The sequence below is a fragment of the Lepus europaeus genome, chromosome 20 (assembly GCF_033115175.1).
Source record: "Lepus europaeus isolate LE1 chromosome 20, mLepTim1.pri, whole genome shotgun sequence".
NCBI lineage: Eukaryota > Metazoa > Chordata > Mammalia > Lagomorpha > Leporidae > Lepus > Lepus europaeus.
In genome coordinates, this window is record NC_084846.1 from 7151599 (window position 1) to 7178445 (window position 26847).

The 26847-nt window shown below is 69.6% G+C and overlaps 4 protein-coding genes across 9 annotated transcripts in view; 1 reads left to right on the forward strand and 3 right to left on the reverse strand.

Annotated features, from left to right (window-relative positions):
* The first annotated feature begins 641 nt into the window (after window positions 1–641).
* NR2F6 (nuclear receptor subfamily 2 group F member 6) lies at window positions 642–7045 on the forward strand. The gene is made up of 4 exons (XM_062178828.1): window positions 642–1448; window positions 3529–3623; window positions 4869–5465; window positions 6277–7045. Exons 1-4 carry the CDS (start codon window positions 1165–1167, stop codon window positions 6549–6551), a joined length of 1251 nt encoding a protein of 416 aa, XP_062034812.1. The 5' UTR covers window positions 642–1164; the 3' UTR covers window positions 6552–7045.
* A 1209-nt stretch (window positions 7046–8254) lies between these two features.
* Window positions 8255–10544, reverse strand: OCEL1 (occludin/ELL domain containing 1). The gene is made up of 5 exons (XM_062178986.1): window positions 10080–10544; window positions 9560–9736; window positions 9242–9441; window positions 8853–9018; window positions 8255–8720 (listed from the first exon to the last, which is right to left on the reverse strand). Exons 2-5 carry the CDS (start codon window positions 9635–9637, stop codon window positions 8574–8576), a joined length of 591 nt encoding a protein of 196 aa, XP_062034970.1. The 5' UTR covers window positions 9638–9736; window positions 10080–10544; the 3' UTR covers window positions 8255–8573.
* An 8-nt stretch (window positions 10545–10552) lies between these two features.
* USE1 (unconventional SNARE in the ER 1) lies at window positions 10553–13147 on the reverse strand. 2 transcript variants are annotated; one of them, XM_062178988.1, is made up of 8 exons: window positions 12988–13146; window positions 12754–12803; window positions 12418–12496; window positions 12168–12323; window positions 12054–12063; window positions 11704–11731; window positions 11153–11309; window positions 10553–10979 (listed from the first exon to the last, which is right to left on the reverse strand). In XM_062178988.1, the coding sequence occupies exons 1-8, from the start codon at window positions 13126–13128 to the stop codon at window positions 10797–10799; spliced, it is 804 nt and encodes a 267-aa protein (XP_062034972.1). In that variant the 5' UTR covers window positions 13129–13146; the 3' UTR covers window positions 10553–10796. The 2 variants fall into 2 exon arrangements, with proteins under 2 accessions (XP_062034972.1, XP_062034971.1); XM_062178987.1 differs by lacking the exon at window positions 12054–12063 and having other exon boundaries at window positions 11704–11752; window positions 12176–12323; window positions 12988–13147.
* Window positions 13148–14235: 1088 nt separating this feature from the next.
* The window catches only part of MYO9B (myosin IXB), a 64481-nt gene continuing 51869 nt past the window's right edge, over window positions 14236–26847 (reverse strand). For 3 of the 5 annotated variants that reach the window (XM_062178043.1, XM_062178045.1, XM_062178042.1), the window contains 21 exons: window positions 26100–26222; window positions 24506–24822; window positions 23052–23915; window positions 22372–22432; window positions 22118–22242; window positions 20870–21000; window positions 20611–20771; window positions 19739–19837; window positions 19481–19657; window positions 19314–19355; window positions 18474–18585; window positions 18312–18385; window positions 18017–18209; window positions 17811–17939; window positions 17611–17716; window positions 17372–17503; window positions 16774–16897; window positions 16391–16438; window positions 16061–16200; window positions 15547–15674; window positions 14236–15469 (listed from right to left, as the gene is read on the reverse strand). In XM_062178043.1, coding sequence (XP_062034027.1) covers window positions 15072–15469; window positions 15547–15674; window positions 16061–16200; window positions 16391–16438; window positions 16774–16897; window positions 17372–17503; window positions 17611–17716; window positions 17811–17939; window positions 18017–18209; window positions 18312–18385; window positions 18474–18585; window positions 19314–19355; window positions 19481–19657; window positions 19739–19837; window positions 20611–20771; window positions 20870–21000; window positions 22118–22242; window positions 22372–22432; window positions 23052–23915; window positions 24506–24822; window positions 26100–26222 — 3684 coding nt within the window. In that variant the 3' untranslated portion in view covers window positions 14236–15071. The remainder of the gene's footprint in view (window positions 15470–15546; window positions 15675–16060; window positions 16201–16390; window positions 16439–16773; window positions 16898–17371; window positions 17504–17610; window positions 17717–17810; window positions 17940–18016; window positions 18210–18311; window positions 18386–18473; window positions 18586–19313; window positions 19356–19480; window positions 19658–19738; window positions 19838–20610; window positions 20772–20869; window positions 21001–22117; window positions 22243–22371; window positions 22433–23051; window positions 23916–24505; window positions 24823–26099; window positions 26223–26847) is intronic. The other 2 variants (XM_062178046.1, XM_062178044.1) reach the window with 1 other exon arrangement.

Here is a 26847-nt window from a genome sequence, read left to right on the forward strand (position 1 = left end):
GGCCCCCCGCGACTGCTGCTCCGCGGGGAGTTGCGAGGGCGAGCCAGCGACCCAGCGTCCGAGGCCAGGCCGGAGGTGGAGGGGAGGGCCCCGGGCAAGGACATCTGGGCCGGGCGCTGGAGCCAGGGCAGAGGGCAGGCGCGCGGCCGGGCAGGGGTTAAGGTTGGAGCCCGGCGAGGGCGGGGGCGCGGGGGGAGGGGCGGGGGCAGGGGAGGGGGGTGAGGGTCAGGCCCGGCCGCCTCGCGCTCCGCCCCCGTCCCTCCCGCCGGCCCGGGCGCCCGGCGCCGCGCGCGGCCACCCATGCCCTTATAAGGGCGGCCGTCGCCGGGGCAACGAGCGCCCGCCCCCAGCCCGCGGCGCGCGCCCCTGCCCCCGCGCCCGCCCCCCGCCCGCCCCGCGGATGGAACGTTGTGTGTCAAACCGGCCGCAGCGCGCGAGGCCGGCGCGCGGGGTCGGCGGCGGCGGCGCGGCGCGGGTGGCGAGAGCGTGGCGCAGGCCCAGGCGCAGGCCCAGGCCGGGCGGGCGCGGCCGCAGCGGGGGCCGCAGCCGGGGAGGCGCCGGCCCGCGCTCCTGAGAGCCCCGATCGGGCCGGCCGCGGGCGCCGGGGGCGGCTGGGGGGGGAGGGCGGGCCTGGGGCGGGGACCCCGGGCGCCCCCGGCGCGCGCCCGCCGCCCCTCCCCCTCGCCACGGGCGGCCGCGCAACTTGGCGGCCAAACTTTCGCCCCGGCCTCCCGCGCTCGGATGGCGACCCGCTAAGTTGGGCCCCCAGCCCCAGCGGCCGAACGGCGGCCAGGCCCGAGCGAGGGCGCCCCCAGCGCAGCCGGGGCCGGGCCATGGCCCGCGCGCCCCCGTCGGGGCCCCAGGGCGGCGGGGCGCGAGTCCTCGGGGCCCCTGGCCCACGCCTCTAGCGCGCCCCCTCCGGCCCCGCGCACGCGTGGGAAAGTTGGCCTGGAACCCGCCCGACCAGTTCCGCCCGGGCGCGCGGACCGGCCGCAGGAAGTTGCTGCAAAACTTTTTTGGGGGGTGCAGCCGGTGCCCCCCTCCCCGTGCGCCGGGGCCGGATGCGCGCCGGGTAGGGTCCCCCTCCCGGGGAGGGGGCCGAGAGAGGGGCTGCCCGGAGGGAGGAGCGCGGAGGGGGCGCCCCGGCCCCGCTGCCCTGGGGCTATGGCCATGGTGACCGGCGGCTGGGGCGGCCCCGGCGGCGGCGGCGACACGAACGGCGTGGACAAGGCGGGCGGCTACCCGCGCCCGGCCGAGGACGACTCGGCCTCGCCCCCCGGCGCGTCCAGCGACGCGGAGCCGGGCGACGAGGAGCGGCCGGGGCTGCAGGTGGACTGCGTGGTGTGCGGGGACAAATCGAGCGGCAAGCACTACGGCGTGTTCACCTGCGAGGGCTGCAAGAGTTTCTTCAAACGCAGCATCCGCCGGAACCTGAGCTACACCTGCCGGTGAGCCCCCCGCGCCGGCCCCGCTGGGTCACCTTGGGCCTAGCGCCGACCTGCCCTGGGCGTCCACTCCGCCTCCTCCCTCCTTTCCCGGAACCGGGTATACAGTAGGCGCCGCATCGCTGCACCATCAGGTGGCCCCTAGGCGGCTTCCGCCCCAGCTACTCGCTCCCTCTCCCCCCCACTCCTTTCTTTTCTCCGGGGAGGGGTCATCGGCGCGCGCGGGGACGGGTTGGAGGTGCACCCAAGGGGGCGCGACCCTAACCCCAGGACGCCCCCTTCTCCTCTTGGGGATCGGGATCGGGCGCGCGCGCGCGCGATCCGCGGCGGGAATCGAACGTGGAACTTGGACGGTGGCGGCCGCAGCGTCCAGGGGCCATTGTCTGCGGCCGCGCGCGCCGATCGATACGGCGCGCCCTTGGGGTCAAATATCACTTCCAAAGTCGCCGCAGCTGGACGGAGGCCGGGCGGGCTCAGGGCGGCTTCCTGAGCCGGGGTGGGGGTGGGGGGCTGCTGTGCGCGCGGGCGGGTGCGGGTGCGCAGCGCGGGAGCTGGGCCTGGCGATCCGCAGGGACACCCCCCCCCCCGCCGCACCCTCTCCCGCCCCAGGCCTTGGGTCACCGGAAGTGGCCACTGGAGGGCCACCGGAATTGACCGCACCCCCACACACCCAGGGGTGGGTGCAGGCTTGGAGCGCGCCTGGGAAGGGAAAAAAAACGTAAAAGGCTTTTCAACTTGGGGGCTGTCCCAGCCAGGGTGGGGGGCTCGCAGCCAGGGTGGGGGGGCGGCTGCTTCCTGGGGGGGGCCGCCCCGGGCTGTCCCAGGTAGGTGGTGGCCCTGGGGCCAGGACGTCGCGGGCTGGCTCTTTGGTGGTACTGGGAACAGCAGGACCCAGACAGAAGGGGCCGGGTGTGTGACGCCCCCACCCCCAGCGGGGGGGGGGGCGGGGGGGCGGTTGTTCCCGCCGTGCCTCGGGCAGCATCCTATCCCGGCCTTGGGAACCTCTGGCCGCGCCGTACACAGCCCCATTTCCCGGATGGGCAATACTGAGGCCCCGAGGTTCTGGACCCGGCACCAGGGACCCTACTGCCCCAGTTGGCCGCTGTGGAGGGGGGGCTTCGAAGGGGGTGGGGGTGTGCCCAAGACCCACAGGGACCCCGACGGCTGCAGTTCGGCCGCAGGCCTGGGGTCCCGGCCGCGCCCGAAGTGGCCAGCTGTGGGGCAGCCGGCCGGCTCCCTCCTCCGCCACGAATTGGGCCACTAGACTGTGGCCTCATTAATACAGGCTCCCAGGCTCGGTCTTTGGGGACAGTGGGCGGGGAGGGGCCTCTTCCTGCTGAGCCATGGGGCCCCGCCCCCTGCAGAGGAGGGCAGTAGGGAGCCATGGAGGGTGTGTGAGTGAGGGAGGGCTGGAGGCCCCAGGTCCAGGGAGACGCGAGCTCTCGGGGGAGGACGACGAGGAGCCCTTGCTGTTTTGTCTGGGGGGGGGGCGGGAGCTGGTGTTGCAGGGAGGGGGCAGGTCTGCCCTAGCTCCACAGCTGTGCCCAGGGAGGCCGAGGTCAGGAGGCCCCCCCCCCCGAGCCAGGCCCGGCCGGTTCCACCCGGCTGCCCGGGGCCCTCCCACCACCTGCCGGCTTTGTTCGGGTTCTGCCTGAGCTCCCTTCCCAGGGGCCGCTGGGCTGCCCCTGCCCTCCCTGGGGCTCAGCCTTTTAACCCTGCCCTGGGATTCTGCCTGGGATCCGGCGGCTCAGGCCGGCCCATGGCGACAGTGCTGGGCCCCGGTCCCAGGCAGCCCCGTGGAGGCCCCCACATGCTTGCCCTTCAGGCCCTCAGCTCTGCTGCGGCTCTGTGCACCTGCCACGCTCCTATTCATCCCTCAGAACCCAGTTCCGAATGCCCCCCACCCCGGTTGTGCCCATCCAACTTCTCTGCCTCTCTCACCACCACTCCCCCCCTACTCCACGCACACCCAGGCTTGTCCAGCCCTCTGCCTGCCCCTCCTTGAAGCCCCTCCCCTTTTCCCCGTGGTGGGGAGGCGGCTGTGGTGTCACAGGGAAACCCCCCCCCCCATCCGCCACCCCAGGTCCAACCGGGACTGTCAGATTGACCAGCATCACCGTAACCAGTGCCAGTACTGCCGGCTCAAGAAGTGCTTCCGGGTGGGCATGCGGAAGGAGGGTGAGTGACCACCCCCCTGCCCCCGCTGCAGCCTGCTGGGGGCGGAGCCAGGGCTGGGGGCGGGGCCGGCACCTGCTCACCGCCTGACCGGGCCTGGTGTAGGGCTCCGGAATCCAATTATGGCCATGGCCAGGGCTGGGTCCCCCTGTCCAGGCGCGGCCACTGTGTTCTGAACAGAGAGGCGCGCACGCGCATACACGCACGCGCATTTATGTCTGGTTTCCGCCGCCTCCACCCCTGCCTGTGTTTGCCTAAGGCCGGGACCAGGCGGCTGGAGCCCCCACCCCACCCTTGTCCGCTCCCAGCCCAGAACGCGGGTGTCCTGCACTTCCTCCAAGCTCCACACGGGGGCGCTGGAGAGGTCCGGGGGGGTTCCAGCCTCCTGGATGCACACGCCTCATGCCCCCCCAGCTGTCTGCCAGTTCCTTTTTTTTTTTTGGCCTCGCAGGGTCTCTGGGGGGAGCTAAGTCGGCTCAGAACCCCCTGGAAAAGCTCCTCCCTTCAGCGTGGGGGGGCTCACCTGTGCCCCTGCTTCTCACGTGGCTGGTCTGAAGCCCCCTCGGCCCGGCCCTGGGGTGGGCGCGCCTGCAGCCACGTGCTGCGCCCCCATGCACGGCCCCCACCCTCACCACTCACAACCCCGCACCTTACTGTGGGCCCCGGTGACTCCCCCAGGGACTCCTTTTGTGCACTGCTGTGCCCCGGGGTCCCTGCATACACTCAATAAGCAGCCCTTGGCTTCAGTGGCCACCCGGTCGGCCCTTCCTCCGTGGCCGATGCTGTTCTAGAGCCGGGTTGCTCATTGGGGGTTGGGGTCACAGGAGGGAGTGGTGGGTGGGATTCGAACCCCGCGCCCCAGCCTGAGCTGCAGGAGGAGTTGGGTATAGGGGTTTGAAGAAGTGGGGTGCGGGTGAGCACGTGAGAAGGCCCTGGGGTAGGATGGTAAGGGGGAGGGGGAATGGTGAGGGCGGGGCTTATAAGCAGGGCAGCACTTTGGGGCCCCATTTGGCCACTCCTACTGGACAGCTGGCCGCAGCCCCGGGGGCTGCTGGGAGTGCGCCCTCCGGGGCTGGAGTTCTTGGGTGAGCCCGGCTCATTAAGACTCATTAATCAGCCCTGCGTGCCTCGGTTTCCCCTCCCACCTCCACGCCGGGCTCTCCAGCTGGGGTGGGGTCCCCCGAGAGCGCCTCTCTCTGACCGTGTCTCCTCCTCTCTCTGCTTCTCCCCTCTCCCGGCACCCCGCAGCGGTGCAGCGCGGCCGCATCCCGCACTCCCTGCCCGGCGGCGCCGCGGCCGCCTCCTCCGGCAGCCCTCCAGGCTCGGCGCTGGCGGCAGCGGCGGCGGCGGCGGCGGCGGCGGCGGGCGGCGGCGACCTGTTCCCGGGGCAGCCGGTGTCCGAGCTGATCGCGCAGCTGCTGCGCGCCGAGCCCTACCCGGCGGCGGCCGGGCGCCTGGGCGCGGGGGCGGCGGCGGGCGCGGGGGGCGCGGCGCTGGGCATCGACAACGTGTGCGAGCTGGCGGCGCGGCTGCTCTTCAGCACCGTGGAGTGGGCGCGCCACGCGCCCTTCTTCCCCGAGCTGCCCGTGGCCGACCAGGTGGCGCTGCTGCGGCTCAGCTGGAGCGAGCTGTTCGTGCTGAACGCCGCGCAGGCCGCGCTGCCCCTGCACACGGCGCCGCTGCTGGCCGCCGCCGGCCTGCACGCCGCGCCCATGGCCGCCGAGCGCGCCGTGGCCTTCATGGACCAGGTGCGCGCCTTCCAGGAGCAGGTGGACAAGCTGGGCCGCCTGCAGGTGGACTCGGCCGAGTACGGCTGCCTCAAGGCCATCGCGCTCTTCACGCCGGGTGAGCGGGCGCCGCGGACCGCGGGGAGCGCGGGCGGGCGGGGGAGGGGAGGGCGTGGCTGGGCCCAGATCCGCCCCAGCCCCATCCCAGGTGTAGGGAAAGGGCCTGGCCTGGACCCAGAGCCCCCATCCTGGCTTGGGGGGAAGAGGGCGTGGCCTGGACCCAGACTGCCCCAGCCTCCATCCCCGGCTTGGGGAGGGCGTGGCCAGGACCCAGACTCCGCCCCTGAGCCCCCCCCCCCCCAGACCTGGGGCCCTGAATGCGTGGCCAGCAATGCTCCCAGCCCCCCACCCCCCAGCCCGCCCCTTCTCCAGAACCAATTCAGGCCCCCTGCCCACGCCCCCTCGCGCTCCCTGGGAACTGGCGGCGGCGGAGAGGTGCGGGTGGACCCTGGGCAGCTGCTTCCGGCCCTGTGTGGCCCCCGCCCCCACCCCGTCACCCTGATCCTGGGCCCAGACCTGTGACCCCGGGCCTCAAGAGTGGCCTCCGGGCAGCGCAGGCCAAAGGGCTGGGGGCGTGGCCAGTAGCTCCTCCCACCCGGGGGCGGGGCTGCCGTCCTGGCTGTTGGGTCTTTACCATATTGTTGAGAGTAGCAGCGCCGCTGGTGGCATGCTAGGGACAAAAGCCACCCCCTCCTATCCTGTGGGGACGGGGGTCTTCCCTCACCGCCTCTAGCTTTCTCGCACACCCCCGGCGCCCCTAGGCTGCCTCAACGCTGGGCTTAGCTTCCGCCCACCCCACAGCTGCCCCGCTAAAGGCCACTCCTGCCCCCACCCCCACCCTGACTCTGGCTGTCCCTCTCCCACCCCAGATGCCTGCGGCCTCTCGGACCCCGCGCACGTGGAGAGCCTGCAGGAGAAGGCGCAGGTGGCGCTCACCGAGTATGTGCGCGCCCAGTACCCGTCCCAGCCCCAGCGCTTCGGGCGCCTGCTGCTGCGGCTCCCGGCCCTGCGCGCTGTGCCCGCCTCCCTCATCTCGCAGCTCTTCTTCATGCGCCTGGTGGGCAAGACGCCCATCGAGACGCTCATCCGGGACATGCTGCTGTCCGGCAGCACCTTCAGCTGGCCCTACGGCTCCGGCCAGTGACCACCGCGCTCATCCGGCACCTGCTGTGCCGGGCAGCACCTGCAGCTGGCCCTACGGCTCCGGCCAGTGGCCGCTGCGCGGTGATAGCCGGCCGCGATAACGAGCTCCTTTGAGGACTGGGAGGGCGGAGTCCCAGGGGCGGAGGACCTGGGCTCTGCACCCCTGCTGACGGACTCCTCTTTTTTTAAAGACTGTGAAATGTTTGTCTTTTCTGTTTTTTAAATGATTGCGAAACCAAAAAAAAAAAAAAAAAAAGACCGACCCCGGAGCCCCTGTCTTCCTCCATCTGGGAGGGGGAGGGGCGCAGGGTTCAATGCGGGGGGGCCGCTGCCCTTCAAGTCCCACCCCCCCAACAGTTTTGGGGGCTGCTTTCCTGGGGTGATGGACAGCAAACGGCCTGCGTGCCCGGGGACGGGGCTCTGGGTGCGGGATCCGCGTTAGACACTACAGGACGAGTGAATCAAAGACGATAATAAAGACGCTTCCTACCAGCGCATGTGGCCTTGTGTTTGGTCAGGGAAGAGCCTTTGCCTGTAGGGGAGCCCGCCCACCCCTAGCCTGGTGGAACATTCCATGTTGCAGCTCAGTTATGGGGGGGGGGCTGCAGTGGCCAGGGCTGAGCCAGGCCAAAGCCAGGGGCCTTGAACCCTGGGTCTCCCACGTGGGTACAGGGGCCCCAGGCGCTTGGGCCATTGTCCAACTGCTTTCCCAGGTGCACTAGCGGGAGCTGGATGGGAAGTGGAGCAGCTGGGACTCGAACCGGCGCTCTGATAAGGGATGGCAGCTTCCTTCACTGTGCCATAACGCTGACCCCGGTCGCCTGGGCTCCAGTGTCCTCACTAGAAACCCAGGCCCAGTTCTGCCCAGCCCAGAGCAGGAAGACTCCCAGACATCCGGACCCCACGGGTATCCCTGCCCCCCAGCCTGGACGCTGACCTGGCTTTGGGGGAGGGGGCTGGTGGTGGAGGTGGGCTCACGAGGGCCACGTGACCCAAGGATGGCTGGGAACCGGGCAGGGGGGCAGCTTTAAATTCAAGGCAGAGCTATGAAAAAGAACCATTTCCCAACAGTTGGAGCCCCTGGATCAAGCCATACCTGGAACTGACATCCACGGGCAGAGACGGGCTGTCCGCCAAAGGTGCCCCAAGGGGCAGGCATTTGGTGGAGCAGTTAAGACACAGCTCGGGGCACCTGCATCCCGGGGCCTGGGTTCCAATCCCAGCCCTGGTCCTGATCCTGGGTCCCTGCCACCCATGTGGGAAGGCCGCTTGGAGTTCCTTTGTTCAGGCCTCTGGCCCCCCAGCTGGACCTGAGAGAGGGCAGCCGGTGACCCATTGTCACCAGACCCCACAGGAGCCCGGCCCCACCTGTGCTAGCTCCCTCTACTCAGGGTGCCACGGGACCCACCCTCCAGGCCCGGCACCATCAATGCACAGATGGGTGCTGAGCGCGCCCCCTTCTGGCGGGCCCCAGCATTGCAGCTTGTGAGTTCCCCACTGGGGTGCCCCGGCAGGATTCAGGGGTCCTCCGTGCCCGGATCCCCGGACCCTGCTGCAGCTCTGCCAGCTTGGGCCAGGGGCCAGCGTCCGAGCAAGCGACTGTTGGCCGGCGACGGAGGTTGCACCCCTACAGGAGACCCCGGAGACGTCCCAAAGACAATTTGTGTGTGACAACTTAGGAGTGCCGAGCAGCCGCACACAGTAGGCGTCTACTACATGTTTATTCCACTGGGATGGAGAGCAAGCCCTACTTCCTGGGGCGGGGGAGTCCTGCCGGGTTCCGGGCTGCAGGGAAGTCCCTGGAAGGCTTCCTGGAGGAGGAGGCGGCCGAAGCAGAGCCCCCAGGCCGTGGCCAGAATCAGAAGTACACGGAGCCCTCGCTGTCTACTTGCTCATGGTATTTCTGGATCTGCCCCTTGAGGTGCCTCAGTTTACCCTGGAGGTAGCGGCAGCGGGCCTGCTTGTCCAGGAAGCCGGGGGTCCTGGGCGGGGTGAGAGGCGGGACGTGCTGGCCGGGGCGAGCTCACCCTTCCTTGCCCAGCCTCGGTTTTCCCCTCCTTGGAAATGGGTATGTGCGGGGGAACCGGGTGGCGCGGGGGCTGGGGCCGGGGCTCACCGTCCGCTTCTTCTCCAGCTCCCTCCACACGCGGTCAGCGGCCTGGGCCTCCCTCTGCCGGACCAGGGCGGAGACAGGGAGACGGAGGCTCAGCCAGACAGGCACGGGGTGGGGGGAGGGCTGGGGGGACTGAGGCCCAGAGGGACCCCAGCGCTCACCCCGGGAGGCCCCGCCCCGGAGGCTGACCTGGCTCCGCGGAGGGGGCACCGAGGCCAGCAGGGCCTCCAGCTGCCGGAGTCTCGCCTGCGCGCACACCAGCTCCTGCTGGAGCTGCACGAACTCCCCGTACTGATCCTGGAACACGGCGGCGTAGCGGCTCCTGTCTCTCTCACTGCTCACCCGCGGGTACTTACTAGGGGGCGGAAGGGGGGCAGGGAGCGAAAGAAAGGGTAGAACCCCTCCCTTTCCTCCCCACTCCCACCCCCACCTCCAACTCTGCACCTGCTGGGCTCCCTCTTAGAATGGCTTTTTTTAATTTTTCACTGCTAGGTGAACTCCTATTCACCGGTCAAAACCCCAGACTCAGTGCCCCACCCCTGATCCCAGGCATCCGGGAGCACCTGCGGGGCACTCACAGCTCATAGTCGGGTACCGGGTCAGGCCTGGGCAGGGGCTGGGTGGCGGCGGCTCCGACAGGTCGCTTGGTGCCCCGGGAGGCCCGCGAAGGCAGCTCATCCTCGAACACGATCTTCCTGGGCTTCGCCCCATGGGCCGCGGGCTGTGGCTGGCACCGAGGATGGGGGGCGCTGGTTTTGGGGGCGCGAGGCGCCAGTTGCTGCAGACGCCGCAGGTGTAGCGTTAGTGGGGGGTGGGGGGCAGGTCCTGGGAAGCCAGAGCGCCTCACCTAGGGGCGGCTTGGCCCAGCCTGGGGAGCCCCTGCCGCCCAGACTCACAGGGGGTCCTGGGCCAGGGGGGCGGGCCTGCGGGCGTCGCCGGGAGCTGCGGGCCTTGGTGCGTTCCCGGGCGGGCATCGGCCTCGGGTGGGCGCCGCTCGGGGGTCCCCGGGCCGGGGGGCGGGCCCTGCGGGGGACGTCGTGGCCCGCGCGCGGCGGGATTGGTCTCCGGGCGGCCTGCAGACACGCGGGGAGGACACGCCTGGAGCCGAGAGCGGACCCCGCCCGCCCCGCCGGCGCGCGCTCCGCCTCCGCCGCTATTTGCATAGGCGCACACGATTGGCCCTCGGCGAGCCCTCGGCCCCGCCCCCAGCCGCGGAACCCGGAAAGGCGCTATGCAAACGAGCCGTGACGTCAGAGCGCGGCCTGGGGCGGAGTCGAGTTAACCCGCGCGCTGCCAGAGCCGCGCCCTCCGAAGGCGCCAGGAGCCCTTGGACCTAGCCCCCCGACGGAGCGCCCCGCCGGTCCCGGACCTCCGTCCCGCCCGCGGCCACCACCCAGCGCCGCTGCCCGGCGTCACCTGTCCCAGCGTCCAGCGGTCCGAGCCTGCGTCGGCCGGAAGGGCACCTGTTCCGGGTTGTGCAAAGGCCGCGCTGGACGCGACTGGCGGGGTCAGACCGTAGGGAGAAGGCGGAGCCTGGAGCCCCGGGGCGGGGCTTGATGAGACCGGGAGAGGCCTGGGGGGCGGAGCCTGGTGATATGGGGAAGGCCCTGGAGCCCTGGGGGCGGGGCTTGGTGAACCGGGAGGGCTCTGGCGCCCTGGGGGCGGGGCTTGGTGAAGTAGGCGGGGCCCGGGCAGGCCCCTCTGCACCCTGGCCCGCTGCGTGCCTGGAGCGCGTTCACCCTTCGTTTTCTGGAAGTCAGTGCACAGGTGCAGTGAGCGAGTCGACTGCCTGGGGCTCGGTGCCACCCCGCGGGCCAAGGTGTGCACACCGCGGGGTCCCACGGGGGTGCTGGGCCGGCCGAGCTGGGAGTGGACGCGGCCTCATAGGCTTAGGATATCCTGAGCGTTTATTTTCCTGGACTGAGAGGTGACAGCCCCGTCTGCGGTCCCTCCCCGAGGCCCACACGGCCAGGCTGGGCCTGGGCCCGGGGTTCAGTCGGGTGGGGGGAACACGGCGGCCTCCCAGGGTGCACGAGCGGGGCCGGGAGAGGTGGCGCGGTGGGCGGGGCCGGCGGCGAGGGGCGGGGCCGACAGTGGCGAGTGCAGAGGGCGCGGTGGGCGGGGCCGGCGGCCCTATTTGAGCTTGGGCATGACCCGGATGAAGAGGATCATGCTGATGAAGATGGAGCAGACGACGATGAGCATGGCCCAGAGCAGCCAGTTCACCGACTTCTGCGCGTGCTGCTCCAGCCGCTCCGACTCCACCTTCAGCTTCTCCAGGTTCTGGTCGGCCATCTTGATCGAGTAGGACAGCGTCTGGGGGAGGGAGGGGTACTCAGGGGGCGGGGCCTGGGAGGGGTCCGCAGGAGGTGGGTCTGGGGAGGGGCGTCAGCAGGAGGTGGAGCCTGGAGAGGGACATCTGCTGGGGGCGGGGCCCGGGTGGAGGCTCCTCCCCGCCCCGCCCTGGGCCCGCCCGGCCCGCGCCCCACCTGGTTGTCCCTCTTGATGATGCCCTGGGCGGCGAGCGTGTTGGACTTGAGGCTCCGGGCCAGGTCCAGCATCTCCTCCGACAGCTGCTCCTGCAGCTCCTGCTGCCGCTGCAGCGCCAGGTCCAGCTCGGCCGCCGGCCGGGGCCCCGCCGCCGCCCTGCCCGCGGAGTAGGGGGAGAGACCACCATGGGCCGGGGTCCCGCGCCCGCCCCACGCCGCCCCAGCCCTACCTCTGCGTCCCCCCCCCCCCCAGCATGACCTCTGTGTCGCCCCAGCCCGACCGCCGCGTCCCCCCCTCGCCCCAGCCCGACCTCCGCGTCCCCCCCCCTCCCCAGCCTGACCTCCGCGTCCCCTCCTCGCCCCAGCCTGACCTCCGCGTCCCCCCCTCGCCCCAGCCCGACCTCCGCGTCCCCCCCTCGCCCCAGCCCGACCTCCGCGTCCCCCCCTCCCCAGCCCGACCTCCGCGTCCCCCCCTCGCCCCAGCCCGACCTCCGCGTCCCCCCCTCGCCCCAGCCCGACCTCCGCGTCCCCCCTCCTGCCACCCCACTCACGTGCGCTTCCTCACGTCCGGCCCCGGTGCTGCAAGCAGAGGGCTGGTTCCTGACAGCTGCCGGCGGACTCCTGGCAGTACCTCAAAGCCCCGGCCCCAACCCCCTCTCCTCTCCCAGCCCCCCCCCCCCGCGACCCTCTCTCTGCACTGAGGAAGATCCCGAGGGAGATGGGCTGGGCTTGCGCATCCTGTGTGTCCGGGAGACTCACCCGCAGGGTCCTGTGGGGGAGCGAGAGGCAGGGGTCAGCACCCGGCCCAGCCCTGCCCACACCTGTGCTGTGTGCACCTGCGCCTCGGCTTTGCCCACTTTCTTTAACAGCTGTTCCAAACGCTTGCCCCTGGCCCAAATGCCCTCGGTGCCCTGTGCCAGCCTCCTACAAATCCCGCAAAGCCCTGGCCACGATGCCCCCCCCCCCCATGGCGCAGAGCAAAGCCTGGCGGGCGTCCTGGGGAGGGGGGCCGCACCGAGTTGCCCAGCAGCTCGCTCCGCATCTCGCTGGTGTAGCGCGCCCGTGACTGCAGGTGCACGGTCTTGGTGGCCGGCACTCGCTCCCTGGCCGTGGTGGGCACGCGGCCTGGCGTCAGGAACTGGTTGGCCAGCGCCTTCTCTGCCGAGGAGGTCTGCGGGGGATCCGGGGGCGGCGGACTCAGCGGGGGTGGGGGCGGGGGCGCCCAGGGGAGCCCAAGGTGGGCGGAGGGGGCGCCCCGCGCTCACCAGCTTCTCGGCCTGCAGCATCCCCTTGAGAAAATCCACCTTGCGCGAGTATTCGCCGAGCACCTCGGACGCCGGCTTGCTGGGCGGCGAGGACGGGAGAGAGGGACCTGCCCGCCGGGCCCAGCTGGACCCTGGGGCCCTGGGGTGCCCCTATCCCGGCCTGGAGCCCCCGCAGGCCCTGGGGCTCCCCCCATCACCTGGCTGGAGACCCCCGCGGGCCCTGGGGGTCCCCCACCATCCCGGGCTGAAGCCTCCGCAGGGCCCTGGAGTCCCCCCATCACCCAGCCTGGCTGGAGCGCCCTGGGGGGTCCCACCACCACCCCCGCCCAGACTTACCACGTCTGGGCCTTCAGCGCCTGCAGCATGTCCTCCAGCGCCCCCACGTACTGGGGAGAGAGGGGCGGGGGCGTGGGGGCGTGGTCCGGGAGGGGCGGGGCCCAGCTCCGGGGGCGGGGTCCGATGGCGGGGAGGGGCGGGAGCTCCGGGTGGACGTGGCAGAGCGGCCGCAAGGGGCGTGGCCAGCGTGGCTGTTGTGGCGCGGGAGAACCCCACTCTGCGGGCTCCTCTTACCTTCTCCAGACGCCACTCCTCGGGATCCCGCTTTTCCGCCGCCATGGCCTCGCAGCGGCAGAGCAGCCGCACCAGGTTCAGCTCCAGCCGCGACGCTGCCATCCCCGCCGGGCGGTACGCGGCCCCTTCCGCCGGCGCCATCTTGGAAGAGGGCGGAAGTGCCGGGCTCTGGCTTCCTTCCGGGCGGATGTGCCCGAACGATCTTTAGGGCGGAAGTGATGGCTTTTTTTTTTTAATAAAGAAAAACAGTGGTATTTTTATAATAGACAAGTGTGTGTTGTAAGAGTTCCATTAGACACAGGAACCTCAGGTTTTCTTTTTTCAGGGAGCGCGGCCGTTCCAGACATGTTTACTCCTGGCGACCTTAAACGCTTCGTCGAGCATTGGAAGCGCCGGGTCCTTTGGTGTCAGTCCCGCCGTCCCCGTGGCCTCTAGATTTTCTGTTCCGCTTGCCCAAGGTTCCGCCCTCACTCCCACCCCGGCCGCCGCCTTCCCGCCTCGGCCTTCCGCATCCCGGCAGCCGGCCCCGGGTTTGCCTCGGGCCTCGGGCTCCAGGCGTTTCCCTTCGGTCCCAGCCCGACCCCCACTGCACGCCTGGCCGTGGCCTTGGTCCCTTCCCCGCCTCGGGTCTGCTGCACGGCCAGGCTTGCACCTCTCTCGGAGCGCCCTCGCCAGGACCTCACAGAGACCAAGCCAGGGCTCTGGGTCTGTCCCGACCCTGGCCAGTTCCCGCCGCCTGCAGCCCGGGAGGCCGCCCCTCACCCATGGGACATGCCTGGGCCGGCCGCACCTCGGGGTTCGGACCCTGGGACTTTCGCACATACAGGACTTTATTTGAAAAGCGGAGTGGAAGAGATCTTCCATTCACTGGTTCACTCCCGGAATGGCTGCAACAGCCAGGGCTGGGGCCTGGAGCCTGGAGCTCCACCCGGGTCTCCCGCGTGGGTGGCAGGGGCTGCAGCACCTGAGCCAGCCCCTGCTGCTCTCCCAGGCGCATTAGCGGGGAGTGGGGTCGGAAGCAGAGCGGCCGGGACGTGAACCGGCGTCCATGTGGGATGCCCATGTCCTAGGCTGTGGCTTATTAACGAGCAGTGACACAATGGGGGGGGAGGGGCTGCACCTGGCCTCTTGGCGGCCCTGTGCAGAGGCCAGCTGCGCCACGCCGGCTTCACAAGGGTTTGGGGCTTGGAGCAGTGCAGACTTTGTGGAAAACACACACACACAAAGGTTTGTTTTAAAGACATTTATTTGAAAGGCAGAGTTGGAGAGAGAGAGGTCTTCCGTCCGCTGGTCCGCTCCCCAAATAGCCACAGTGGCTGGAGCTGGCCCAGCCAGGAGCTCTCCCATCTCCCACGTGGGTGCAGGGGCCCCGCTACCTAAGCCCCCACCGCTGCCTCGGGGAGCTGGAGTGGGGTGTGGACGGCCCAGTGCCCCCTCCCCGCACCAGCTCCACGGGGCACCCCCACGGAGCTCCCACAGCGCCCCTGCCTGGGACCCGAGCAGGAACCTCACACTGGGTGTCTCAGACACGTTTTATTTCACACCTTGGTCCCAGCCCTGCAGCCACGTGTCCGAGTGCCTCCGGCACCCCTGGCTGGGGTGGGGGTCCTGCAGGGCCCTGCCCACCGTGCCCACCCCAGCGTCCGAGTCCCTGGCTCCTGCTGTCCAGAGGGCGCGGGGGCCACTTCCCGGGCCTGTCTGCCCCTGGCCCGAGCCCTGGTGCCACCGGCCCCTGGAGTGCACGCCCGTGGGTGCCCAGGAGCCCCGGGCCCGGGCCTCACATAGGAGTTTGTACACGCGCGCGTATAAAAAAGTTTGGTCTTCGGTCCGGCTGTTACAGCTGAGTTATGTAAACCACGTACAAAGAGTTACTAGAAACGTACAAAAAGGGGTGGGGGAGACACAAGGCCGCCCAGGGCCCAGGACTGGAGCTCAGGGCCGGGCCAGGGGCACCAGCGCCCGCCCCCTCCCTGCCCGGCCGGGCCTTGGCTCCACCCACCGCGGGGTGCTCCCGGAGCAGCTCCTTCTGGATCCTTGCGGGGCCGACGCCCCGGCTTCGCAGCTCTGTCCCCGGGCCACAGGGCTCAGCCGTGGGCCTGGCCCGAGGCGGGCGGCACGCAGTACATTGGGGGGTCCGAGTACCTCCGCTGGGCCCCGGGAGGCCGGGCGTCCTCCGAGGGCGCCCCGAGGGCGCCCTGGGCCGGCGTGTGCGCCCCGGGCGCGCCGTACACCGAGTGCACCAGGTCCGGGCGGCGGGCCGGCGGCTCGCGGCGCCGCACGGCCCCCGGCCCCTGGCCTGGCAGGTGCGCAGCCAGGCCGGGCGGGAGCTTGATGTTGGCCGTGGGCATGACGGGGGTCCGCCGGGGGGTCTTCACTCGGACCGTGACGAAGGATGACGGCCTTCGCCGCGCAGGGGCGGCCGCCGGGGGGAGGGGGCTCGGGGCGCGCGCCCCGGGGCAGGGGAGAGCAGGCGCGGGGGGCCCTTGTGAGAGAGACGCGGGGTTACTGCGGCTTCGGGGCCCCGGGGCCCGCCGGGGCAGCCGCGACCTCAATACTGACCTTCCGCGGCCCCGCGCCCAGCCCGCTCCTCCAGTAGGCTCTCGGTGCTGGCCGACGTCTCCGAGTCCAGGTTCTCCTCGTCCGAGCCCCTGGGGTCCAGCTCGGGCAGCCGGTAGGCGATGTCCTCCCTGGGGACGAGACGGCCCTGCTGTTGGCCCGAACACCCCTGGGCCAGGGGCGCCCCCATTAGGGAGGATGGGGTGGCCACGGTCGAGGCCAAGCCCCCCAGCGGGGAGGGAACCTGCTGGTCAGAGGACCACGCCCTTCGCGTGCAGAGTGGGCGGGACTCGGCAGCACCGGCCAGCGGGAGGGATGAGGTGGGGCCCAGTGGGTGGAGCTGGCAACCCTGACTGAAGGATGAGGGCCGGGGCGGGGCCGGCCAATGGGAGGGACAGGGCGGGGCCCAGTGGGAGGGGCTTGGCAGCACTGGCCAATGGAACAGATGGGGCGGGGCCCAGCAGAGCCGGCCAATGAGATGGGAGGGGAGGGGCAGGGCGGGGCGGGCGGCACTTGCTTCTCCTCCTTGATGGACTGGATGCGCTCCATCAGGATCTCCTTCTCGCGGTCCTCATCGCCGCCGGCCGCCGTCTCCTCCGGCAGCGCCTCCAGCTCCTCCAGGCCGCCCTGGCTGCCCGGCTCCTGGGGGCTCTTGCTCTGTGGCAAGGGGGCGGCGGGGCTGAGCGGCGCCTGCGCGCGGGCCGGGGGCGCGCGGTCCTGGGGCAGGGGCGTTAGTGGCGGTGCGGGGGCCACGCGGCCGGAGGGTTAGGCAGGCCATGCTTGGGCTCCCCTACGAGCGGCATGCAGGCCCCGGACGTGCTCCGCGCACCGCCGCGCCGGTACATACCAGGACCCCCGCATAGGGAGACGAGAACCCCAGTGTGAGAGGCCATGGCTGGGGGAGAGACGAGCTTGGCGTGACCACCACAGCGGCCAGGGGGGGAGTGGGCCAGGGCAGCAGGGGACGAGACCAAGACTGTGTCCCACAGTCAAGGCGGGAAGCTGCCCTGCCCACGGGGCTGCGGCCAGCCTGGGCCGCCTGTGGCCAGCGGCACACTGGGAGTCGGTGGGAGACAGCTGGACTCCAGAGGAGAGCACACCCCTCTGCCCAGCCTGGGCTCCAGCCACCCACCAAGCCCCGCCCACAAGGCCCCACCCCTCCCAGGTCCCCGCCCACCCACTCCAAGCCCCGCCCCTTCCGGTTCCGCCCACTCAAACCCCGCCCCTCACCCCACTCTGCTGTAGCAGAGAGAGCCGGCGGAAGGCGATGCTCTCCTCGGCCTCGAGCTGGGTGATGTTGTCCATCTTCTCCTTGTACTTCCTCACCTGCTCCGTGATCAGCATCTCCACACACCTGCGGAGGCGGCCCGGGGTGACCGGCCCGCCAGGTCTGCCGACACGCGGCTCCTCCGGCCGTGGCCCCCAACACCGGCTCCGACGGACTGTCCCTGCCAGGCCAGCTCCGGGCCCCCAACACCGGCTCCGACTGAGGCCGCGGCCCCCAGGTGTCTGCTGTGCCCCCACCCCTCCCAGGCCGGCAGCCCACAGCCTCTCTAACGGAGTCTCTCACCACTTTCTTCCCAGATTTTTTTTCATTTTCATTTCAGAGAAACTCCGGACTGCTCACTCACTCCCCAATGGCCTGCAACGGCCAGGGCTGGGCTGGGTTGAAGCCAGGAGCCGGGAGAAGTCCATCCGGGTCTCCCAGGTGGGTGGTAGGGGCCCCTGCCGGGCGCTCACGTGGGCCTGCCGTCCCTGGCAGGGAGTGCACCCCCCCCAGGCGCGGCCTCCCAGCCCTGGGCTCGCGCGCCCCCTGCCGGGCGCTCACGTGGTGATCTTGAGCACGTCCTTCATGCTGGTCAGCGGGTCGGCGGTGTCGGGGCAGCGCAGCAGGCAGGGCGCGAAGATGATGGCCAGCGCCCCCGGCGACATGCGGTTCACGTGCTCCAGCAGGGCCACCCTGCACGGCCACGGGCAGTTAGGGCTGGGCCACGGGCAGTTCGGGCTGCCCACCGCCCCGCGGGCCCTAGGGCTGCCTCCCGGGACCCCCGCGGGCGGGCCACTTGCTTGACAAGGTGGAAGATGAGCCGCTCCAGCGAGTTGTGGTTGGCCGCGGGCAGGTGCTCCAGCACGGCGTAGATGGCGGCCAGCTGCTCCTGCTTCTCGGGCAGCTCTGGGGGGCGGGGGCGGGGCCGGGGGGGTCAGCAGCGCAGCGGGGGGGGGGGTCTCGCCCGCCCCCTGCTCCCCCGGCAGGCCCCGCGGCTCACCCACAGCGCGCAGGAAGTCGCCGTACTGGGCGAAGGTCATGAGCGGCTCGGGCAGCTCGCGCAGCCACTGCTTCAGCACGCCCGTGACGGCGTGGATGGGGAACTTCTCCAGCTTCACGGCCGCGGGGTCTGCGGGCCGGCGGGGGCGGGGCGTGAGCACCAGGGCCGCGCCCCCCGCCCCCGCCCCGCCCCGAGCGCGCGCGCACCTGTCTGCAGAGCCTGGCGCAGCTCCCGCGTGCGGTTGGCGGCGCCCGACTTGCGGTAGAGGCCCTCCGTGTACAGCCCGTACATCTCCACGTGCTCCAGCAGCTTCTCCAGGACCACGGGCACCGAGGCCTTGTCGCTGGTCAGGCTGCCCACGCACACGCCGAAGTGGCCCGGCTCGGCGCCCGGCTCGCTCTGCGGGGAGAGGGCCGGGGTGGGCGGGGCTTCCTCCCTGCCCCGCCCACCCTGCTGGGGGTACCGGGCTGAGGCCCGGGGCGGGGGCTCCGGAAAGCTCACCTTCCTGCCGCACGTGTAGGAGCAGTAGCTCTGGACCTTGTGCAGGCACTTCTTGTGACAAGTCATCTTGCACACTAGGGGGGCACAGGGCGGGGCTCAGGGACAGATGCCCCGGGATGCAGGGGGGGGCGGGGGGGGAGGGGAGGGGGCGCGGGCACTCACCGCTGCACAGTAGGGCCTTGTCCATGAGCCAGATGTAGGAGAGGCACTGCTCGCAGGACTGCGGGATGCTCACCTGGTAGCTGGCGAACACGTGCCCGTGGTGCTCCTGCACCTGCGGGGGGCGGGGCTGAGCGGGGCTGAGCAGGGGCCACTCCCTCCACGCCCGGCCACGGGGCTGCCCAGCCCCCACAGGCCAGCACTCAAGAGACGCCCCTACTCACAGAGCCCTCTGCCCACAGATCCCCCACCCACAGAGCCCTCTACCCACAGAGCCCCCTACCCACAGAGCCCCCACCCACAGAGCCCCTACTCAGACCCCCTACTCACAGAGCCCCTACCCACAGAGCCCCCACTGAGCCCCTACCCACAGAGCCCCCACTCACAGAGCCCCTACCCACAGACCCCCTACTCACAGAGCCCATACCCACAGAGCCCCCTACTCACAGAGCCCCTACTCACAGTCCCCCACTCACAGCCCCCCACTCACAGAGCCCCTACCCACAGCCCCCCACTCACAGGCCCCCACTCACAGAGCCCCTACCCACAGCCCCCCACTCACAGCCCCCACCCACAGCCCCCCACTCACACCCCCCCACCCACAGCCCCCACTCACACCCCCCCACCCACAGCCCCCCACTCACACCCCCCTACCCACACCCCCCCACCCACAGCCCCCACTCACAGCCCCCCCACACCCCCCACTCACACCCCCCCACCCACACCCCCACACCCCCCCACAGCCCCCACTCCCAGCCCCCCACCCACACCCCCCCACCCACAGCCCCCCCACAGCCCCCACTCACAGAGCCCCCACACACTCCCCCCCCAGCCCCCACTCACAGAGCGCTCCTGCTTCCGCTTCTTCTTCTGAGCTTTGCTGTGCTGCGGGGACAAGAGGATGAAGCTGGGGGCACCGCGGGCCAAGCGTGGGCTCCCCACGCTCACAGCCCCCAGGAACACCCCGTCCCCAGCCCAAGGCCCACCCCCAGGAGCTCCCGGCACCACACCTTGGCCGGCTCCGCGTCGCCCTTGGCGGTGTAGCCGCGCGTGAACTCGTCCAGCAGCGACTGGAAGAGGTTGAGGACCAGGTTGGTGTCCTTCTGGCCGCGCTCGGCCGCCAGGTTGCCCACCACGATCTGGTAGTTCTCCATCAGGTCCTTGTAGCCCACGTGGATCTTGCCGTTCTGCGGGGGGCGGGAGGCACGGGGCGTGAGCCGCGGGGCCGGGCGGCGCGGGGCGGGCGGGGGCGGGGGGCGGCCACGTACGGGCACGGAGTACATGGTCTTGATGCTGCTCCTGAACCTCTCGGTGGCTTCGATGAACAAGCTCTCGATGGGGGTCTTCTGGGAACGCAGGTCGTTTATCTGGAAGCAGAGAGCACGGCTGACGGCGCGCGGGGCCTGGTCTCCCGTAGCTGCAGCCCCCGACACTCCCGACCGGGGGCCTGCGCCCCTGAAGCCAGCGGTGCCCCCACGCCCAGTCCGGACAACCCCCGATGTCCCTGGATGACAGGCACAGGGCTGCTGCAATGGCCGGGGCGGGGCCAGGCTGAAGCTGGCAGCAGGAGCTCCCTCCAGGTCACCCACGTGGGCGGCAGGGGCCCCAACGCCTGGGGCCTGTTTTGCTGCTTTTCCCAGGCCGTAGCAGGGAACTGGACCAGAAGTGGAGCAGCCGGGACTCGAACCGGTGCCCACTGGAGATGCCGGCACTGCAGGAGGCGCCCTTATCTGGTACGCTACAAGGCCGGCCCCATAAGAAAGCAAGAAAGAAACAGAGCATGGAGGAGATTCCTCTCTGCTGGCTCACTCCCCAGACATAACCCAATGGCTGATCTGGACCAGGCCAGGACCTCCATCTGTGGGTGGCCGGCACCCACGCACTGTGCATGAGCAGGGAGCTGGGATGGGGAGCAGAGCTGGGACTTGAACCCACGCACGCACCCCATGTGGGGCACAGGTTTCCCAAGCGGCGTCGGAACCCCTGCGCCAAACACCAGCCCCAGGGTGAACTTCAGGGACCAAGCAGCTGAGGGGCGTCCTGCCCAGGCCCCAGCTGAGTGACGCCGCAGGCCCAGGCCCAGCCCAGCCCCAGCGATGTCCCAGGTGGTCCGTGGCCCCACCCCCGCGGCCCCGCCCACCTTGTTGAGCAGGAACTCGTCCAGGTACTTGAGCTCGTTGGCGTTGGTGATCTTGCGGAACACCGACTCCCGCCACTTCTCAGACACGGTGATCTTGCCCACCTTCAGGTTCCGGCTCTTCTTCCCTTTGCCCCCGGGCTCCTTGGCATGCTTGTCGGCCGCTGTGGGGGCAGACGGGGCGGCCGGTCAGGGTCACGGCCCGGCCCCCTCCTCGGAGCCCGGGGCTCAGCGCTCTGGGCTCGGCCTCGGGGCGACCGACCTTCGGGACCCCTCTTGCTGGCGGCTTCCGGCGCCCCGTGGCCCAGCGCTGTCGGCTCGGTCTCGTCCACGCCCTCCAGGCTGTATTTCTTGTCCTTGGTCTTATGCAGGAACAGTCTCTTAAAAGTGGACCTGCGGAAGTCAACAGTTCCCTGTGAGCCTCACTGCAGGAGAAGGGGCGGGAGGCCCGGCACCCAGCCAACGTTCTAGAACATTCCTGGAAGAAAAAGGAAAAAAAAAAGAAAAAGGCCAGCTTCTAAGGAGAAAGAGCCTCTTCCTTGGTTAGGGCCAGAATGGGAGGCCGGAGTGAGGCGCCAGGGGCGCCAGGGGAGACACGCAGGATGCCGGCGTCCCGGTGCAGCAGTTGGGCCGCCCGCGGCGCCGGCGTCTCATGGCAGAGTCCCCACTGCTCTGCTCCCGACCCAGCTCCCAGCCGCTGTGCCTGGGAAAGCAGCGGGCACCAGCCTACAGGCTCAGGCCCCCGCCAGCCGCCATCCGCGTGGTTCTTGGCTTTGGCCCGGCCCAGTGGATGGAAGATCCCTCTCTCTCATTCTCGACAACTCTGCCTTTCAAATAAACAAGATACAAGACCAGAGCCGTGGTGGGTGTTTGGGGTAGTGGTTAAGACACTGCCCGGGACGCCTACACCCGCAGCAGAGGGCCCAAGTTCGAGCCCTGTCTTCCCCCAGAACCCCGGCTTCCTGGAGGCAGCGGGTGACGACCCAAGGACTGGGCTCCCTGTCATCCACACGGGAGACCCGCCCGGAACGCCCAGCTCCCGGCTTCAGCCTGGTCCAGTCTTGGCCAATTGTAGGCATTTTATATGAAGCACGAACCAGCCACAGTAATAAAAACATGGCCAGAGCAGGAACCCCGGCTGTGGTGCATCTTGGGGCAAATGTAAAAATTAGAAGAGGGGAGAGGCGCGGTGGCTGCAGGGGTGCAGGCAGGGGCCCCAGCCTTCTGGGCCGTGGGGCTCGGTCTGTCCTCTGCCTAACACAGCGGTGCTCTGGGGACGCGGCTGTGACCCAGTTTTCTTCCATCTGGGGCCAGGAGCCGTAGAAAGTCAAATGGAAACCGTCTGCGTGGACCCAGGGGAGGCGACCCAGACTGGCTCCCAGCTTCCCCGGCGATGGTCCCCGTCCCAGCACCCCAGCACCCAGGGCCACCGAGCATGCGCCTGCTAGGCTGCGGCGGGAGACCTGGGGCCCTTCCCTGGCAGTCTGGTCCCCGCGAGCCCCATACGTACTTAGAGTCGACCTGGGACCCGGGGGACAGCCCTGCATCCGGGCCGGAGGACACGTCGCCTGACTTCTTCTTCTGCACGGCCGGCTTCTTGCTGCTCGGCTCCCCGTCGGCGCTGTCCGCTGGGGGCTGCGAGGGACCGAGTGGGCAGGGCTGGGCAGGCAAGGTGGGGGGCCCCCCACGAGCTCCACCCCGCAGCTCCTCTGGGTGCGGGCGGGCTTGGAGTTGGAGGGGCGAGACCGCATCCTGCAGCTTTACCTGGGCCTTGGCCGGGGACAGCCCGGAGATGTCGCTGGCCGACAAGCACACGCGCTTCTCCCTGTGGGGCCGAGACACACGGTGTGGGCTGACCAGGGCACGCTCCTCTGGGGCTCCTGCTCTGGCCAACCCTGCCCTGGGGGACGCTGGGTAGTCCTGAGTTGGGTGGAGGAGGGAATGGATGCTTCTGGCCTCTGTGGCCTGCATGGGAATGTGTGGGGCAGCCCCAGGCTGTCTTGACAGGTCTGTGCACCCCCGTCCACCCGCCCATCCATCAGTGACCCATTCATTTGCCCATCCCTCTGTGACTCACCCACCTGCCCACCCCTCAGTTTGTCCATCCATCCATCTTCCCATGACCCGCCCACTCCCCAGCCCTGCCTCCTACTATCCATTTGCCTGCCCATGAGGCCACCGCTCTACCCCGCCCCCCATGGCTGCCCATGTCCAGTGGGCTGTCCTTGACGCTGAGGGTTTGTGTGTGAGCGCGGCTCCTTCTGGGAGGTCGCCAGGGCATGGGGCCCAGCCCAGGCCCCAGCTGGCCATCCTTGGGCAGTGCCTTGTCTTTGGGCTGGCCGTCACGTGTCCCCCTCACCTGGCGGGCAGGGCTGCACACGGGTTCTGGGGATTTGAGCTGGTACCCTGCCCAGGTGTCCAGACAGGGGCGAGGTGGCACTCACTCTGAGGGCGTGAGGGCAGGCTGCCTCTCGGTCAGGTCCAGAGAGTGGCTCAGCATGGTGCTGGGGCCGGCAGCCATCAGTTTCTTGCCCCGCCACAGCTCCACGGCGTTGGCCAGCCGCTCGGCGTCCGGGTCCCGGTACCGCTGGATCTGGGTGGGACCCCCGGGGCTCTCGAGCTTGTCCTGAGCCTTGGGGGTTTCAGGGGTGCTGCGGGGGGCCGGCGGGCAGATCCTACTGTCCAGGGCCAGGCTGGTGGGCCGCTCTGCACGGCTGGGCCTCGGGCTGCCGCCGGGGGGCGCCTTCTCGGTCTCCCCAGAGACTCTGGTGCCAGCCACAGCCTGAGGCGGCTCCGCGGGTTGTTCAGGAGCCGCGGCCTGGGTTTCGGGCCCTGTCCCTGCGGGGGTCTCGTCTCCCTGCGCCGGTGCGCTTCCCGGGGGGCTCTGGCCTGGCTCGCGGGTGGCCCTTCCGGAAGGTTCCTTGAGGCCCCTCTCGTCCCTGCAGGCCTGGCTGTGCCTGTTCTGCAGCTCCACGTGCTCCAGCCCCCTCTGCCGCCGTGACTCGCGCTTCTCCCGGCCCCTGGGGACCTTCTCCGGGCCCTCGGCTGCCACATGCTTCTGGGCCGGGAGAGGCTTCTCGGTGCCCCTGGCCTCCGTGCCTGGTGGGGAGGGCCCGGCCGGGGGCTCATCCCTGGGCTGTGCCTCAGGCCCTGGAGCCGGGTGCCCACTGTCCTCTGCCGCCTCCGTGCCCTGCTCAGCCGCCTGCCCCGTGCTGGCGGCCGGGCCCTCCGAGGTTCCCGGCTCCGCGGCCTGAGCCGCCCGCGCCTGCTCCTCCGCCCTCCGCTGCTCCGCCAGCATCAGCCTGAAGCTGTTGTGGGCAAAAGGGGGCTGGTTCAGAAGCCCCCCACGGCCTCCCGCGTCAGCCCAGCCTCCGCCTCCCAGCATCCCTGCCCCCCAGGGCTGAGAGGTGCTCCCGGGAGCAGGGCCTGCTCCATCAGCGCGGGGTCCAGGCGGGGCCCTGATGCCCAGCCCTGGTGGACCCTCGCTGGGGCAGCCATGATTGGTTTCAGAGGCCCTTCGAATTCCTCTGGGGTTCACGGACTTGAGCCTGGCAGTTTAGGGGGTGTGGCCGGGGCCACAGAGTCCACGCCCTGGGAGCTGGCCCCAAGGCTCGAAGCCACGGGCTGGCTCTGCGGGGGGGTGGTGGTGGTGGTGGTGTGTGCCCAGGCCAGGAGCAGGTGGTCTAAGTAGACACCCGAGTTTCACCACGGGGGCCAGGAGCCTGCTGTGGGCTGGTCCAGGCAGCCCCTCGTACAGCCCTAAGTCCAGGCGTCCGGGGAACTCCTGACGGAGGCAACAACGTGAGACCCCTGGAACAGCCAAGCCCCCTCAGCACCCCTGCGGCCACACACACGTCCCCCAGGGACCTCCTGGTTCGGGACCATCCCGGGCACTCGCCTCCGGCGCTGCAGGTGGCCCCGGCACAGGCTCTGCAGGCGGATGATGCTCTGGCGCTGGCGCCGGTAGGCTGCACGCTGCCGGTAGCCCCTCCAGGCGGCCTGGAGGAACACGGCGGCCTGCGTGCGCTCCAGCGCCCGGCGGACACGGTAGGACCTCCAGCAGGCCTGGATGGTGACGGCCGCCCGCTTGGTGTGCAGGAAGTGCCGGCGCTCCAGTGCCATGCGGAACCAGCTCTGCAGCAGCAGGATCCGGCGCACCACCTCCCGGTGCAGCGTCTCCTGCAGGGCCTGGCGCTCCGTCTCCTTGAGGAAGACCTGGCGGGCAGGGGGCGGGGTCAGCCCGGCCGCACCCCCACGGCCCACCCCGCTGCGAGACCCAGAGGCCGTGCTGGTCCGTGCCCAGGAGGAGGTCACGTAGCCCGAAACCTGCCACCATCACCTGTTTCCAGAACACTCCAAAGGAGCCCCCCCGCCCCTCCCCCAGCAGCCCTGTCTGCAGACTGCCGGTTCTGGACACTTCCTGTCCACGGATCCTGCACCGCGTGGCCTCTGCCTGGCCTCTCTCAGCATCAAGTCCTCAGGTTCATGTACACTGTACCATCTCATTTTCTCCCATTTTAATTTATAAGGCAGACAGACAGGCAGGCAGAAATCCTCTATCTCTGGTTCACTCCCCCAGGGCTGAAGCCAGGAGCCAGGGGCTCCATTCACATCTCCCATGTGGCTGGCGGGGACCCAGTACTCGCGTTGTCACTGCTGCCTCCCGGGGTGCGTGTAAGCAGGGAACTGGAACCGGGAGTGGGGCCAGGACTGGCACCGGGCGCCATGTTGGGAGGGGGGTGCCCACGCAGGGCCTGTACCAGCCCCACTCCTTGTCACGACTGAACAGTATTCCGCTGTACGGCCAGCCCCCTGCAGTGTCTACGTAGTCAGCTGACGGGCACGTGGGCCGCGTCCACCTCTTGGCTGCAGGGGGCACCTCTATCCATGTGCTTGTGTACAACCCCCCTCAGGTCTCCTGGGCACAGATTCGGGGTCACTCGATGGACCTTTTGCTCAGGGAGCTGAGCACAGCACTTTTGTCAGAAACAAGGGAGGGGCCGGTGCTGGGGCGCAGCAGGTTAACGCTCTGGCTTGCAGCACCGGCAATCCATAGGGGTGCGGGTTCGAATCCTGGCTGCTCCACTTCTGGTCCAGCTCTCTGCTATGGCCTGGGAAAGCAGTGGAAGATGGCCCAAGTCCTTGGGCCCCTGCACCCACGTGGGAGACCTGGATGGAGCTCCTGGCTCCTGGCTTTGGCTCGTCTCAGCTCCGGCCATTGCAGCCATCTGGGGTGGGGAACCAGCAGATGGAAGACCTCTCTTTCTCTTTCCTTCTCTCTCTCTCTGTATCTCTGTAATTCTGCCTTTCAAATAAATAAATAAATCTAAAAAAAAAAAAAAAAAAAAAGAAACAAGGGCAGCTGCACAGTGCCCTGTGTGGGACTGCCCTGAACAGCAGTGGGCGGAGCTTGGGCTGGGGTGCCCCGCCCCTCAGCTTCATCACTCCGCCCTCCGCTGGGCTGGGCGGCTGGAGACGGGGCGGACACTGACCTTGGTCTTCCCGATCTGGTAGCTCCTCTTGTCTATGGCCATCTTCTCCAGCAGGGCCGAGATGACCTCCCGGCACGGCTGGGCGTCCTTGGGCAGCAGAACCTGGAACTGCTCCGTGAAATCCTGGGGCGGGGTGGGGATTTGGGGGTAGGAAGAAGGGCCCCTGTGAGCACTCCCACCTGCAACAGGGAGACAGGGCCCTGACCCCTCCCTGGCCAGACCTGGCTCCCCAGGCCCAAAGTGGACATCCCGAGAGGCTCAAGCTTGAGAGACCACGGCAGGGCTGGTGCTGTGGCACAGCAGGATAAGCCACCGCCTGCAGTGCCGGCATCCCATATATGCGCCGGTTCAAGTCCCAGTTGCTCCAATTCCAATCCAGCTCCCTGCTAACGTGCCTGGGAAAGCAGTGGAAGATGGCCCAAGTGCTTGGGCCCCTGCACCAAGTGGGAGACCCAGAAGCAGCTCAGGGCCTCTGGCTTTGGCCTGGAATAGCCCCAGCTGTTGAGGCCATCTGGGGAGTGAACCAGCAGATGGGAGGCTTCTCTCTCTGTCTCTCCCTCTCTCTGCAATTCTTCCAAATAAGTGAATACATCTTTAAATAAATGTATCTTTATCAGTTTATCTGAGATGGAGGAAACTCCTGTTTTCTGGTTCACACTCCTCAAAAGCCCACAGCGGCTGCAGCTGCGGCTGGGCCAGGCCAATGCCAGCCGGGAGCCGGGAGCTCCACCCAGGCCGCTCACGCGGG

Excerpts from the sequence above, each read along its gene's own strand:
- NR2F6 (XM_062178828.1), top strand. The coding sequence starts at position 1,165 with ATGGCCATGGTGACCGGCGGCTGGGGCGGCCCCGGCGGCGGCGGCGAC. Across the intron at positions 1,449-3,528 it reads AACCTGAGCTACACCTGCCG|GTCCAACCGGGACTGTCAGA; the intron begins GTGAGCCCCCCG and ends CCGCCACCCCAG. Across the intron at positions 3,624-4,868 it reads GGTGGGCATGCGGAAGGAGG|CGGTGCAGCGCGGCCGCATC; the intron begins GTGAGTGACCAC and ends GGCACCCCGCAG.
- OCEL1 (XM_062178986.1), bottom strand. The coding sequence starts at position 9,637 with ATGCCCGCCCGGGAACGCACCAAGGCCCGCAGCTCCCGGCGACGCCCG. Across the intron at positions 9,019-9,241 it reads CCGGTACCCGACTATGAGCT|TAAGTACCCGCGGGTGAGCA; the intron begins GTGAGTGCCCCG and ends TCCGCCCCCTAG. Across the intron at positions 8,721-8,852 it reads TGCCCCCTCCGCGGAGCCAG|AGGGAGGCCCAGGCCGCTGA; the intron begins GTCAGCCTCCGG and ends CTGGTCCGGCAG.
- USE1 (XM_062178987.1), bottom strand. The coding sequence starts at position 13,128 with ATGGCGCCGGCGGAAGGGGCCGCGTACCGCCCGGCGGGGATGGCAGCG. Across the intron at positions 12,497-12,753 it reads GCGCTGAAGGCCCAGACGTG|CAAGCCGGCGTCCGAGGTGC; the intron begins GTAAGTCTGGGC and ends CTCGCCGCCCAG. Across the intron at positions 10,980-11,152 it reads TCATCAAGAGGGACAACCAG|ACGCTGTCCTACTCGATCAA; the intron begins GTGGGGCGCGGG and ends TCCCTCCCCCAG.